Here is a 14,345-nt window from a genome sequence, read left to right on the forward strand (position 1 = left end):
CATTTCCTCCCGTGTTCTTTTTACTGAATGTATACCTCGTACTCGCTATATCTTCACATTTTTCTCTCCGTCGCGTATGCGAGGACGCTTTGTCGTTCTTTGACGCGTCTTTTCCTCGATATTCGTTCACCGTCACACTAACAATAAGTCTTATGCATGATTTATATTTAAGCAGCGAGTCGCAGCTTGATTATATAAAATCATGAGAAATTTATGATGCTCTATCAAAATTTTAGACTATTAAAGCTCGCGCAAGAGATTGTTCAAAGAGCGAAGGTAGAGAATTGTATACGCTGAAAACGGCAATGAAATTACTGCGCTCCGGATTATATCTATGCCCTTTAATCTGCTAGATTGGAAGATACTAAGGATGGTTGAAGTACGCTTGTAAAGGAAAAGCCGTGCAACAACAACGGCGGGTTGTATCGCAACCTGTTCGTATCCTTATTCTCCAACCGCTACATAAATTCTACAATCTTCTAACAATGTTCTTCCGCTGTGGACAAAGAAGATATCCAGATAGCTTTCCAGCAGCTGGAAAATGTTATTTCTCAAATTGTTCAGTGCGCGTTTTCTCTGTACATCCTTTTATAATCACAAAACGATTGATAACAATTTTCTAGAAAATTATATTTCGCGATTTCGATTCTCTACGATTATTTATTCATTGCTTTTTATTTTATTCTACATAGAGTTAGTCGGAAGAGAAATGATAATTTTTACTTCCTTCGAGATTTAACTCTCGACTCTTAATACAAAATTTTCGAAACATCAAGTCAAATAAAACAAACCACGAGATGTTTACATTGAAAAGGAGATACATATCTCCTTTTCTCGTGGCATAGATATCGAAGCGAAACGAAGATCTCTTCACCGAGAAAATCTTTCTCCATTTTTATGTTCCGCGCTATAAAAATGGTCAGATTGTCGTGGAGTGTTACCGGAAGATCCGCGACTTTGGACTTTCGCTGTGTGTCTGCGACGGGCAACAAAACGTACGTGGCATTCGTTACGAACGCGGTCGTTTCGACTGCGCATTATACGTTTCCGCGATAAAACTCCACGAAGAGAGCCACCGGATGGTCGTCGTTATTGTACTCTTTTAAGAAGCACAATAGCCCGTAGGTAGCTTTTCTCGGCGGCGAAGAAGATGTGCCAAGGGGCCGAAGGAACAAGATCCCTTAAAATGGCGCGCGGTTTCCGGCGTCGTCGCGATTCCTCGACAAGTCTTTTCCATCCTCCTCCGCATTCGAGAATTTTATTTTCTCGCGGACGGTTAAGTCGCGTACACAAATGGGCGCGAGCTACAAATATCACCATTAATTGGGGAGAATAATGCCGCGACGGGGATCTCTTCCACGTCGGACCCTACGTTTTCCTTATTCCACTTGATCCTGGAACCACGCACGACCATTGTATCCACCCAACGTGGTCGAGCTCGCGAGTACCCGATGTTACCAAGGAAATAGAATGGCTGCAATTAATCTCGTGCGGTACAATCGGACCAAGAAGATGCGCTTTACGTTTATTACTGCAATATCTCTCGCTCTGATGACGTTTACTCGAGCGTACGTCTATCATGTAACGTGTATTCATATATAAATATATATATATATATATATATATATATATATTTATATATATATATATATATTTATATATATATATATTTATATATATATATATATATTTATATATATTTCTTGTACAGTTTGTAACAAATTGTCGCATACAATTGTCCCTCTAATTTAAAAAAAAGAAAAAAGTCATTGTTTTTTTACGCGTAGAAATAATCGCATAGAATAAAGAAATAAAGTAAATGATATGAATCGAAAGAAATATTGCGAGTGTACGCAATATTTATGTGAATTAGTATATAGCGTATGAGAAGAAGTTGGGAATATCTCTCGCTCTGATGACGTTTACTCGAGCGTACGTCTATCATGTAACGTGTATTCATATATATATATATTTCTTGTACAGTTTGTAACAAATTGTCGCATACAATTGTCCCTCTAATTAAAAAAAAAAGAACAAAATCATTGTTTTTTTACGCGTAGAAATAATCGCATAGAATAAAGAAATAAAGTAAATGATATGAATCGAAAGAAATATTGCGAGTGTACGCAATACTTATGTGAATTAGTATATAGCGTATGAGAAGAAGTTGGAAAATCATAATATTGTATTATATAGCGCGTAAAGAATTATTTTACTATTAGTAGTACGGTAGTCGTAGATCATCGCGAAGAAGAATAGAACCATTGTGTGGTCTCCGAGAACTTCCGTTTATTCTAGTCTCGCTTCATTACGTGCGCACGCGTAAGAAATACGACTTTTCAGTTTTCGGCGAAATTTCCGGCGGAATTCGAGCGCGCGGACGGTGCAGAAACACATTGGATAACTGCCGCTTGAGAGTTTCAACTACTTCAGCAAGCAAGAAAGATATCTGTTCAAGCTCGCGCAGCAGGTGAAGGCGAAATAAGATCGAGAAAGGGGGAGGAACTCGCCCAGCAACAGCTGTTAGAAAACTTTACAGACCTTTGGGGTAAATAATCTCGAAATGGTGAGGCGCTAGTTGGAAGAGAGAAAGAGAGAAAGAAAATCTCGTTTCTCAAGATTGTCGAGTTATGATAATTCTTGCGATTCGCTACGTTGAATGTACGAATGCGACTAGAGACGATAACGAGATTATTACTAAAAAGTTTATTAATAAATTTTATATGCCATTCGTTGGCAGATTATAACACTCGTAAGGAGATTGGAAAATACAAGTCTTTCAAGTCTAAAAAATATTCAGATATAGAGATTGTGTAATAAAATATAAAATAAATGGAACAGTTAGAAAACAGGTTCTGCTCTCTAATCCTATATTTTATTTTAAAAATGCAAGTGAAAACTGCATTCATGAATGTGGATACCAGTAAATGTTTATTGTGATATTTTTTTATTCACCTAACAACGTTGTTGTTTGAAAAACAATTGTTTTTTTCTATAGTTATTGTAAAAATAAATAAATAAATAAATTGTTTTTTATCTATATCTCGTAACTAGTTGTGAATTTCCGCGAAATGATTCTGTGGAAATAAGAAACATTGAATGGATTTACAAAGAACTCTTTGATGTTCTTTCCTTCGAATGTGCTATATCGTTCTAGCCAGCATAAGTCACTTTTACAGAGAAACAATCACGTACATATTTACCTGAATATATACATATTATTCATATCTATTAGAGGTAAATTGAATATATACACTCTCTTCTTTCCACGTTTTTTCCACTTTATTGCTCTTTTCCTCCTCTCTCCTTTCCTCTCCTCTTTACTATTTTTCTCAATATTCTGCTTTTTTATCTAATAGTCTCCCTTTTAACCTCTTTTTTATAGCTCCTCAATCCTTAGCTCAGCTTCTCGCCAACAGCGAGAAACTTCGTTTTGCGGAATAGACGTTCCCAATTATTATTATGAAGGCACAGTTCCACCCACCACGTCCAATTATATCCCACGAAACTAATCCGCAACTTTCTTTGCTAAATTTTGCGCTCGCAACTCGTAATAGGATTTTGAAAGCATAACTCGGCTCCAAGCTCCCACAAGCTAGTCACGCGAACGAAATTTTTGCTGACAACGAAAAGCGGAAAAAATCGGATGACGTACATTATATAGGTGATGGGAATATTCCGGTCATTGCTCTAACTATGTTATTACTACGGAATAAAAGAATCCATACGATAATTTGCATGAATTTAAAAATAAGGAAACTCAAATTATACGAGGTTATTTTCAACGTGTTAATATACAAAATAAAAATGTTACACAATTCAAATGCAGACGAAATATGTATAATAGAAGCAAAGAATAGTTTCAAAGCAAAATCTTTTATACATAATTTAAAATCTTATATGTTATATGTAATATTTTATTTTTATTATTTTTAATTTTTTTATTCACATTTATTCTTAATAAAAATGTATTACATATAAGATATTTATTTTTGTTACCGAAATTATTGTGTAATTATCACAAAATAATTATGTAACTTACATTTTCACGAATATTTTTTTTTCTTCTCATCTTGCGAAATAAGTAAATAAAATATTATATCGTCATAATACATTTTCGCGCATACGGCTTCGAAACAAAACGCGATCTTTATATCGCGTTGTTACGCACATATCGAAAAGTTTTCGAGGGAATTTCTTTCTTGTTCTCAAGAGAAAACATACGAAATCTGCAAATAATATTCCCCGTTTTCCTTGTATCTTTTTCAATCGAATGAGTGCAAGTCGGAGCGCAGCGATATTACATAAGAGAGAACGTGCGCGGAAATATGCCTTCGTTGATACTCTGTGCGCGCGAAGGCGAGATGTTTGTGGCGCCTGGAAACTTTCACCCAAATGTTATTTTCTCATGTAGACGCCTCGACTCTCACGAATATTTACAAAAGCGTTACGCATGATTTTGACCGAGTATACTTCCAGAATCACATTTCATGAATGATCGACATACTATCAATTTTCTTACGCCAGAAAAGATAATTCGAATAATTTATAGAATGAATAAATATCGTCCTATTAATACTGTTGACATGTACCGTTAATAAATTTAATGGAGCCATACATATGACTAAAATATAGGAAATAAAATTAAAGTTCCACAAATGCAAATTTTTTATCTAACTGTAATTTTAAACTGCGCAGTAAGTATATAGGTAATTGTGTATGCAAACGTGGTTATTAATATCAGTAATCTATTATAAATATTTCCCTTATATTTAACATACATATATATATATATATACTTTTGATCAGAGAATAAAGAAGTTCCATAGACGTCACGTTCTTCTCATTAGAAATTCTTATAAACTAAAAACCTGTCAGACATTCTATATATATATTATAAAAGTATACATAAAAATCTTAAAATGATTTATGTAAATATTTAAATATATCATTCATGTGACAGCAACGTACGTGATGCAATGTATGCAACGACGAATATTACGGGCACGCATAACAAGAACAGATGAATAATCCTAATGATTTTGAGATTGTCCTCGTTCACGCAGGACTTCTGGGTGGTGGCTGCGGCGCAGAGAAGATAAGCCTCGATGTCGACTTCTGCGGTGACCGGAAATACATCTCGATCTGCCGCCGCAAGACGTTGCTGTAGCAGGTACACGCGATTTCTGTCCACTGACCACGGTCTCGATGAAATTGGCTTCAGGGATCGAAGTGCATTACGAACTCTCTCGTACTCTGCGAGAACCCTAGGAAGCAGTAAAGGTTTTATCTGCAGGACCGATCGTTTTTTTTTCCTTTCCCTCTTCCGTTAATGCCTGTCTCGCCCGATCCTCTCAAACTCTCGACTATTCGCTCGATCTTTTTTTTTTCATCTCCTCCATGGTATAATCTTTTTTTCTACTGTTTAGATAAAATCGCTTTTTTATTCGAATGTCTGTAGATTCAGTACGTACAGTGGAACGAACGAGTATTCAAGATTGATTTTCGAATAGCCAATTCAATCGCAATTGAGAAAAAAGATCGTAAAATACCATTAAGAGTGAGTGGGATAATAAAAAAACTTTCTTCGTCCGTCGCGAACTATATAATTTCCAATCCAACTTATTACGAAAGAATCGTGGCAAACTTGATGGAAGAGTTGCTTTTCAGAAGGAAGAAAATCCGAATTAAGGTAGCGGGTAAGATTTACTCCGTACGCGACCATCTGAGAGAGCAAATGAAAAAATCAGGAGAGTATTTGACAGATTAAAGGCAGAAAAGCAAAAATATTTTCGCGCTCGCAAATCAACCTACAAAAGTAATCGATTTATCTATATTACACATTTTTCCTTTCCTTTTCTTTCTTATTGCATATTTTAAAAAACATATATATAGTAATAATAAAAAAATTATTTGCTTGATATTTTAATAAAAAAAAATGTGATAAAAAATACTCTCCTGAAGAAAGAACGTTATTAGAAAGTTGGTCGGTGGTTACCGTTCCTCATTGAGCAATTCATCGAAAATAATCGAGTGCTAGCAAAGTAAATAGTAAGTCGATACTATTTACCTGAACACTCTTCAAGAGCACGTAAAGAGCGATGGGACGTCGCCTGTCAAGATTTCCTGAAAGTTTTCTCGTCGCGGCCGCGGCATCAAACCTCATTTCTCAAAGCAATCAGGCATCGAGTGACGCAACTTTTGCGATCGAGGGAAACGAGTTTTCCCATTCGAGAGAAAGACGACGCGATTTTCCTTTTCTCCGGGCGTTCTTGCGAAAGAGCCCCGGTGAACTTGTTTATGTCACTCTCTCGTGCCTAAAATTTCCGTTCCAGATAACTTTTACTTTTACGATTTTGTGGTGCGTTAAGCGAATGTATGACGCGCGACGGACCTTTCACAACGCAGAAAGTCGTGGAGACCGAATTGTATAAGCGTATTTCGCGATCGCGATCAAACTTTCGCGCGCGGGTCTCCCTCTCTCCTCATCGAAACTCGCTCGCGATAATAGAGTGAGAGTAGTTATCGGGAAGTTCGAAATTTCATGTATGCGGCTTTAACCGTTTCTTAATGCTCGCAAATGCAGCGAAGGAGGATTATCTTCGAAATGCATCGAAGTTTAATAATACTGGCTGCGATCAACGTTCCGTGATCTCTCGAATTTATAGTCGTTGCGATATTAAGCGCTGAAAATAGAATTTATATGCAACCGCGCGCGAGTTGTTATAAATAATATATTTTATTACTTCCCATATATAAATGTTATATAGATAGAATCGGGTGTAAAATTTAACGATTCTCGTCAAATGGTTGCAAAAGTAGCGCACAATTTCTATTTAAAACTGCATATTTTAATGCATGATGCGATAATCCAAACAGCAATAAGCCCAAAATTGGCGCATAAGCTATCATTAAGAAATCTTTAAGACAGCTTTAAGAAATCTTATGATATGATATCTGAAAGACATCTTAAACATATTTTAAAGATATTTTATGCGCCGATTTTGGATTTGATGCTGTCTGGAAAGCTATCTATAACTTATAAATTGAGCCGTAATGCAAAGTAATATCGCGTTATGCTCTCTTAGAAAATGACTTAATGTCTTTAATAGTGTTGCGTTCTCCGCGCAAGTTAATATCGCGAGCAAATTTAATATTGCCAGCTGTTGCAGAAGCGCTACGCGGGGCCAACTTTAAACTTAGACAATACTCCGGTAACAAGAGTAGCTTATTCGTTGCCTCTCTGCGATCAAGTATTTAATATAAGAAGCGAGTAATATAAGACTAATGGCGTAATATTTACCTAACAGAATATACCTAACTAACAACATTACGTGTCTTATTTACATTTACGTAATAATAAATTGCAAAGCAGTGATTACAAAAAAATAAGGAAAAGGAACAATCTTGACACTTTACATTTTTATAGTAAAATTAATGGCGATGGTCAAAATATAAGACTGCGTTAAATTTTCCGCGGCAACGATGACGTTGACGGAACTGTGACGATAAATTCGTGACTCGCGAAACTTCGCGATAAATTTTCACGCTCGTAGAATATACCTCTGTTTTCTCCCGCATAGAGTGAGCGCTATGTCGCAGAGTACGGATGGTAGCCATTCGAGGAGCAGCACCAAAATCCAGTGCAACGGCCCGATGGACGTCATGCCGCGGATTCCAAAAGTCGGATAGGGAAAGGTCCAGCTGGCCCGTCGATTATTCTTAATCAGCTCATCCCACGTGCAGCCCAGCGTTACCGCGTTGTAGGCCACCGGTTTCTCAGCATTTGACCTAGGCGAAAACGAGAGCGTACATACATACATGAGAGAGCGCACCCGGCGGCATTTAGTCATTTAGCATCGCGCGATAATTAACCGCTTTATATGCGGCCGAGAGAGAGTAGCAAATTCCCTTTTTATTCAGAGTTATGCGATAATATACCTAAGTTACGTATGAATATATATACGCATCTGCATTATTAATTTAGAAAGTTTATGCACTCTTGTATTTTTATAAGGTGCTCCGATTCTCCAAAGTTTTTAGGCAAATTTAAGTGATAAATTTAAGTAATCGGAAATTGGACAATGGAAAAAAATGCATTATGGTATGCACCATTTCATGTGCAGCATGCTGCCGCAGCAATTTGTTGCTATTGGTGAAGTTCAATTGAACGAACACGCAACTAGTTGATTCTAATTATTATTATTAATAATAATCAAATAATGGATTCTAAGAATAAAATAAATTATTATAAGAATATTAAAGCAAAAATCATATTTTTTAACCTTGACATAATAAGAGAACGAAGAAATATGCTCTAATAAATATTAATCACTTAATTGATTTGCTGCTGCAACATGCTGCGTATGAAAAGGCATCTTTATATTGTGCAATTCACTCAGAGCCTTGAATTTTTTTCCATACGTACGTATTAAAAGCACTTTTTACGGATATCGAGACTACAACGCATTTTCATGTTTCTTATACAATGATTAAAAGATTTTTTACTCATTATAATTAATCACATTCTGACTAATTGCTTCAAATACGAATAAAATAATCGCTAAAAAATGTGAAAAAAAAGTATAAAAAGCAAGATATAGCGCACTACGCTTTTTATAAAGTAAACACAATTAACCTATTCGCTCGGGGCAATCGTTTGGAAATATCTCAAAACAAAACAACCAAATACTTCTAGTTGAAACTACTATTAAATGTAGGACTTCTGAAGAAAGCTTGGAAAAACATAGCTATGAGTTTTATTTGATTGATTTTTTTATTGGCTGACTCAAATAAAAGCTCTTGGAATTTAAGAAGCTTGTCTCGGATATCACTGTGTGCACTAATTAAAACTTCGCATGAAATAAATAAAAGAAGTTTCATCGACAAGATGCATCGCGCACAATTTTTGATTGAAGTCCTTTCTCTCGCGAGAGCCAATATTTTCACTGCGATATTATTTTCAATATTTGTTTCACGCTGAACTTATTTTTTCTCGTCGATATGTCTAGTATGAAAATTAATGCACTCTACCTATATCTTCGGTTCAATAAATCGACTTAATACAATTTAACCATCCTCCTTCCAAGCATGAAGCGCAATTTAACTATCGATTATCTGCTCTCGTGCGCACAATCTTTATTATATATAATCATTTCTTTCGAGTAAAAAACATATCTTTTTACCGTACTTTTTACATAAGCCAAAAATATAATGCCGAAAAAAATTCAGAAGTAAACAGGAATTCGAACTTTCATTCGATCGTTGATCTAAATAAAAGGTTGCCGTAAAAAGAGTATAATAGAGTACTTTAACGACGCGCTGTAATAGCGTACATCTAAAATTTATGTTAGCTAGAGATTAGTTAAAAGCCAATGAAAATCAAACCGAAAAATTGCAATAATACAGGTACGAATAATATATAGAATACAGGTCCTGCATCACAAATTCAAGCTAAAAAATAAATCAAATAAGAAGATTAAAAAAGCTATAATATAGATTATAAAGAGATTAGAGCTTATTAAATAAATATTTTATATCTTTAGTATAAAAAGGCACGTTTTTAAATAAATTAAGTGAATCGTCTAAAAGAACTGATTGCTTTGTCTTTTCGAGATAAAAGAATATTAAATGCAGATTTAATATTATTAAACTATTAACAGATCCTGTTATGATATATGTATATAAACATACTGTTACTTAGAGCTCAAAGTAATTTAGATATTTAACATGAGAAACTTATGATATTATCAAGGCAGAAGCAACCAGGCTTTTAGCAAATTACCGAGGTGAATCTCAAACAAAAACGAAAAGAACGAATTCCGTTTTAGACAATTGAAGCGGAAGCGTTGGATACGAACAAAACACTAATAACCGTGGAAACAGCGCGCACATGTAAAACCTGTTTGTTCGTATCCAATATTTCGCATTGGAAAAACTAGATAAGCCGTGTCTGTAACAAATTTCGATTGCTTGATATGTTAAAAACTGCAATTGCGAGAGAAAGGTTTTATCTATTTTTTTTTATTAACAATTTTATTTTTTTGTTGATAAAACTAACCGTTTTTCACGGATCTCTATAAATCGAGCATTAATCGATTGCATACATGAGATTTTATACGGATTTTTGTATCAAATCACGCTCTTTAATTTCTATCGATTTTGAATTCTCTCTTTGTTTAAAAAAGAAACGAACAAATAGAACTGTCGACACTCATTATAGCCACACTATCTTTGTGTATAATAATTGTTCATTCGTATTTTATATCTCTTTACTGACACTATTCTATAAAATGATTACAAAAGTATAGGAAAAATCTTTTTTTAACAATAAGATCTCATTGAAAGAAGTGCAAGCAAGATAATTATTTTCCCGAGTAAAAATCTTTACATGTTTTTAAAATTAAAGAAAGTACACAGGTTGCGCAATAACTGTAAGAGAATAGAACGATATCGCGCTACATTCTGTTTCATGTCTCTAATTAGACGATGTTGATTATTGCTGTTCCGCAAAAGATTGCACAACACCATGCACGTGCGTACCTTTAGCAAACGGTTGACTTTCTCTTCTTAATTAAACGTTAAACGAACGTAATATTTAAGTACATCTTAATAACCCTTACGTAAATGAATATTTTAGTGCATGGTTTCCAGTGCAGAAACTAATTTATTACTGTGAAGTAAAATTAACGGCAAGTTAATTTTAATTAATGTGAAAATAAAAAGGAGATAATAAGAGGAATCAAAAAATCTTAAATTTTATTAATTGACAAATTAAGCCTCCCTTTTTCAAAATTGTCAAATGTTATTGATTTTATTAAAAAACTTTTAATTTAATTATATAATTGAAATAATTATAATTTAATTTATAAATCACGCAAAGAGACAAGATATATGAATTATCTAAATATATTTGTATAAATTTATAAATAATATCTTTTTTTTTTTACGTACATGCCCATTTCCCACGCAGCCGCTATCATCGTATTCACCGCTATATCCATTGGAATAATTTCAGCTTGAAACGCCGAATTGCCGTATGCAAAACCCGCGCCAACCATAAGGGCCGTGGGTCCTTTAAGAATCTCGACAAAGCCGGGCTTAGGTTCTTTGTAAGCCGGTCCGACAAAGGGGAACCGCACTAGGGCAACTGGTAACTCCGGAATCTTCTCGTTTTGCAAATTCTCGCTTATCTGGCCGCGATGCCTGAAGATGCTGGATGCCACGGCGATGCTCTTCAGCTTCGGTAAGTCTTGACAGTATTCCAGGACGCAGTCGTGAGGTCCGCCAGCATGAAAGACCACGCTAACCTCCTTCAACGAGGCTCTGTCTTTGTTGCTTAGGCCGAGATCCTCGTAAAGCAGATTGCCCTCGAATGTTTTCACGCGCGAAATCGCGCCGGGCACCTCCTGCCTCAGTCGCTCGTACCTGCCGGACGATAATAACACCGGTGATGCAAATCGGCTTTAGAATTTACAGCCGGGCCCGCGCTTTATCAAAATGGAGATGCGTCGTAGCGTTAAAAGAGCGCACGGAACGCGGATGCTGTTAAAAATGTAAAGCGCTGCTCCGGTGATACGCAGTTTCAAATTATGCAACGCGTCCTTGGATTTTATCTCCAGGATGCGAGATACAATTACGGGCAAAAATTAACGAGAAAAACTTAGACGCGCCATCTCGGGGGAAATTAATTATGGATGATGATACAATAATGAATATTAATCACGATAAAGAAAGGAGGAATAACACATAAATCTTATTCTATTTCGAAAATACATTTGTGATGATAATTCGTGTTTGTTTTTTTCTCTTGATGTATATTCAAAAGATACAAAAAAAAAAAATAATATATGCGAATACCTACAATAAACTCCAATTCAACGCGCTCGGTATGTTTGGATGGACCAAATGCAAACATATAGCGTAATACCTTGATGTTCCGAAGTACAGTTGCAGAGAGATTTATGCAATCAGATTCATGCACCCGGTAACTATTTTAAACGGAAATGTAGAAGGAGTCGCAAATAAGACGTGGAAAATCCGGCAAGAGCGGCCGCAGAGAGCCGAGAGCGATTTCAGCCGAACGTAATAGCGTCGAAGTAGTTGCACCTTGAACATTTCGAGCTGCTCGTTCATTTGCATTTTCTCATTTACGCGCCGGGGCGATCCTCTTTTTCAAGCAGGAGAGAAACGCAGCGATCCAATGGTAACTACGATTTCCCAGGGGAAGACAATCCTTTCGCGTGGATTTTAATTTCGTGAAATTCAAAACGCGGACGAATTTTCCGCGCGGTCGCGGATTTTCCGAGGGCGAGAAAGAGGAAAAAGAGAGGATGAGAGAGAGAGAGAGAGAGAGAGAAGAGCGCCGTGCCGCGTATACTTCATAATCTTTCTAAAGGGAGCGCGGAGGCGTGTGCTAATGAAAATAAATCTCTCTCTGCGAGCTTTAGCTCGCTTCTCTCCCTCGAGGGAGTCGCCGCACGATGCACCGACGCCGAGTTTCTCCTTCGCGTGCATCTTGCGATGCATCCGGACGATCGTTACGATGGACGAGCACGTAACGAGGCAATTGGGTTTATACGCGTCCAACTGCATTTCCTCGTCTTGATGGCATTATTATTGCGACTGTAATTTCGGCTGAGTAAGTGCGATTGCACATGTATCGGATTCTGTCACCACTTCTTCGAACCATGCAATTCGATCGTTCGCGGGTTAATAAATTAATGATTTTTTTTTCTTTAGGGAAATATCAGTGCAAATTTTGCAAATGTCAATGAAAGATTTTGGTTTATGTTATTTATACTTTAGATATTAATTTGTTATTCATGTTTTGAACAGCGGAATCACTATACGAGAATATCACATTTTTGACAGATGACGACACACAATGGTGACATTTCGAAACGAATAATGTTGACGCGGAATTTTTACGTCGAGTGCTAGACTTACATCCGAGATTACGTTTCTGTTATAAACAAATCAGGAATAGAAATATCCAATCTTTTGCAACAGTACTTTTCTATAGTCACGTAAATAAGAGTAATAACGACTTTTCGGAAAAATTTTCGAACTATGCCATTCTATCCGTCGCGGCACATGAGCATTCGTTGAAAATCTAATTCCACAATCGATTCTTGGCGTAAGGTACACCACGTTCTCGGAATTCCCGCGGAAAGCCACCGGGTGTAAAGAAAGAAAGAGAGAGGCAAGAAAAAAAGAGGAGAAAAAGAGAGAAGTGCCTTTTTCGGTTCAACGTCTTCGGGAATAAATTCGGCGCACGCTCTCGACCGGAATCGCGGGTCACAATTTAACGCTCACAAAAGCGATATCGAGCGACTAGTGCGATTTACAGGCGCTAGGTAAACGCGACGAGGGATAATATAATCCTTTCGTACCCGGGCGACGCGAATATCTTCTTCAACCGGTCCTCGATGCTGAGCCCGTCCCGGGATCTGAGAAGGACGCACACTGTGACGTTCGGCAAGCATCGCAGGATCTTCTCCAGAAGAACACGTCCCAATTCGCTGGTGACTCCCGTAAGGAGCACCGCGCGATTCGCGTACCATTCGCACAGAGACATTCTGGATGACTGGGGCCCGTTTGGAAAGAAGGCCGCTCCGACACCGCGGCGAGAGCGCGTGGCGAGTCTCGAGTTATATTCAACCAGGTAATAGTATCGTGAAAGAGAGAGGAATTTTGCGCTACTCGAGCTGTCGCATAATTTCCAGTAGAACGAGCATGACTCAGAGATTATTATATAATCAAAATAGTCTTAGCATCATGCGCAATAAAAATAACGTTCATGATACACTGATTTCTTTGCCGAATAATATAGAGAATCCTAAGGATATAAAAAATATTCAACAGATGTCGAAATATTTTAGACATATTAAAATTGACGATACTTCGGCCTTGATGTCTCTTTTTAGATTTTTGTGAAGCTGTTCAGCCTTTCTATACATAATATGTACACAAGTTAAATTAAAAAGTTTCTAGTATATTTACCTGGTATATTTTTTTACAAGTGCTTTACCTTCAAAACTGGCATGTTTTCACCGTAAGCATGTTTCTTTAGCGCAGTAAGCATTTTTTACCTCACCAGTTTTTTATCGACATGCGCACATTTTTTCGTAGTGACAACATTAAAAATCGCATGTTTTATTAATTTATTATTTTTTTAAATAATTGATATATCATCTTTTCTCTGTAAATTTTAGGAAATTAATGTTTAATTAATTGAAATTGTATATTTATGTATTTCACATAAACTCACATTCATATAAACATCAATCTCTCACGTACCTGAAATATTGCTCTATAAAGTTAGACTAGACTATAGCAATTAG

The 14,345-nt window shown here is 36.4% G+C and overlaps 1 protein-coding gene across 1 annotated transcript; it reads right to left on the reverse strand.

The window, feature by feature from the left end:
* Positions 1 to 4,663: 4,663 nt before the first annotated feature.
* On the reverse strand, positions 4,664 to 13,676 carry LOC114933112 (putative fatty acyl-CoA reductase CG5065). Its single transcript, XM_029305579.2, has 4 exons — positions 13,395 to 13,676; positions 10,954 to 11,427; positions 7,564 to 7,791; positions 4,664 to 5,267 (listed from the first exon to the last, which is right to left on the reverse strand). The coding sequence occupies exons 1-4, from the start codon at positions 13,577 to 13,579 to the stop codon at positions 4,949 to 4,951; spliced, it is 1,206 nt and encodes a 401-aa protein (XP_029161412.1). The 5' UTR covers positions 13,580 to 13,676; the 3' UTR covers positions 4,664 to 4,948.
* Positions 13,677 to 14,345: the final 669 nt, after the last annotated feature.

The sequence above is a fragment of the Nylanderia fulva genome, unplaced genomic scaffold (genome assembly GCF_048542155.1).
Source record: "Nylanderia fulva isolate GAGA-0341 unplaced genomic scaffold, ASM4854215v1 Scaffold29, whole genome shotgun sequence".
Lineage (NCBI taxonomy): Eukaryota > Metazoa > Arthropoda > Insecta > Hymenoptera > Formicidae > Nylanderia > Nylanderia fulva.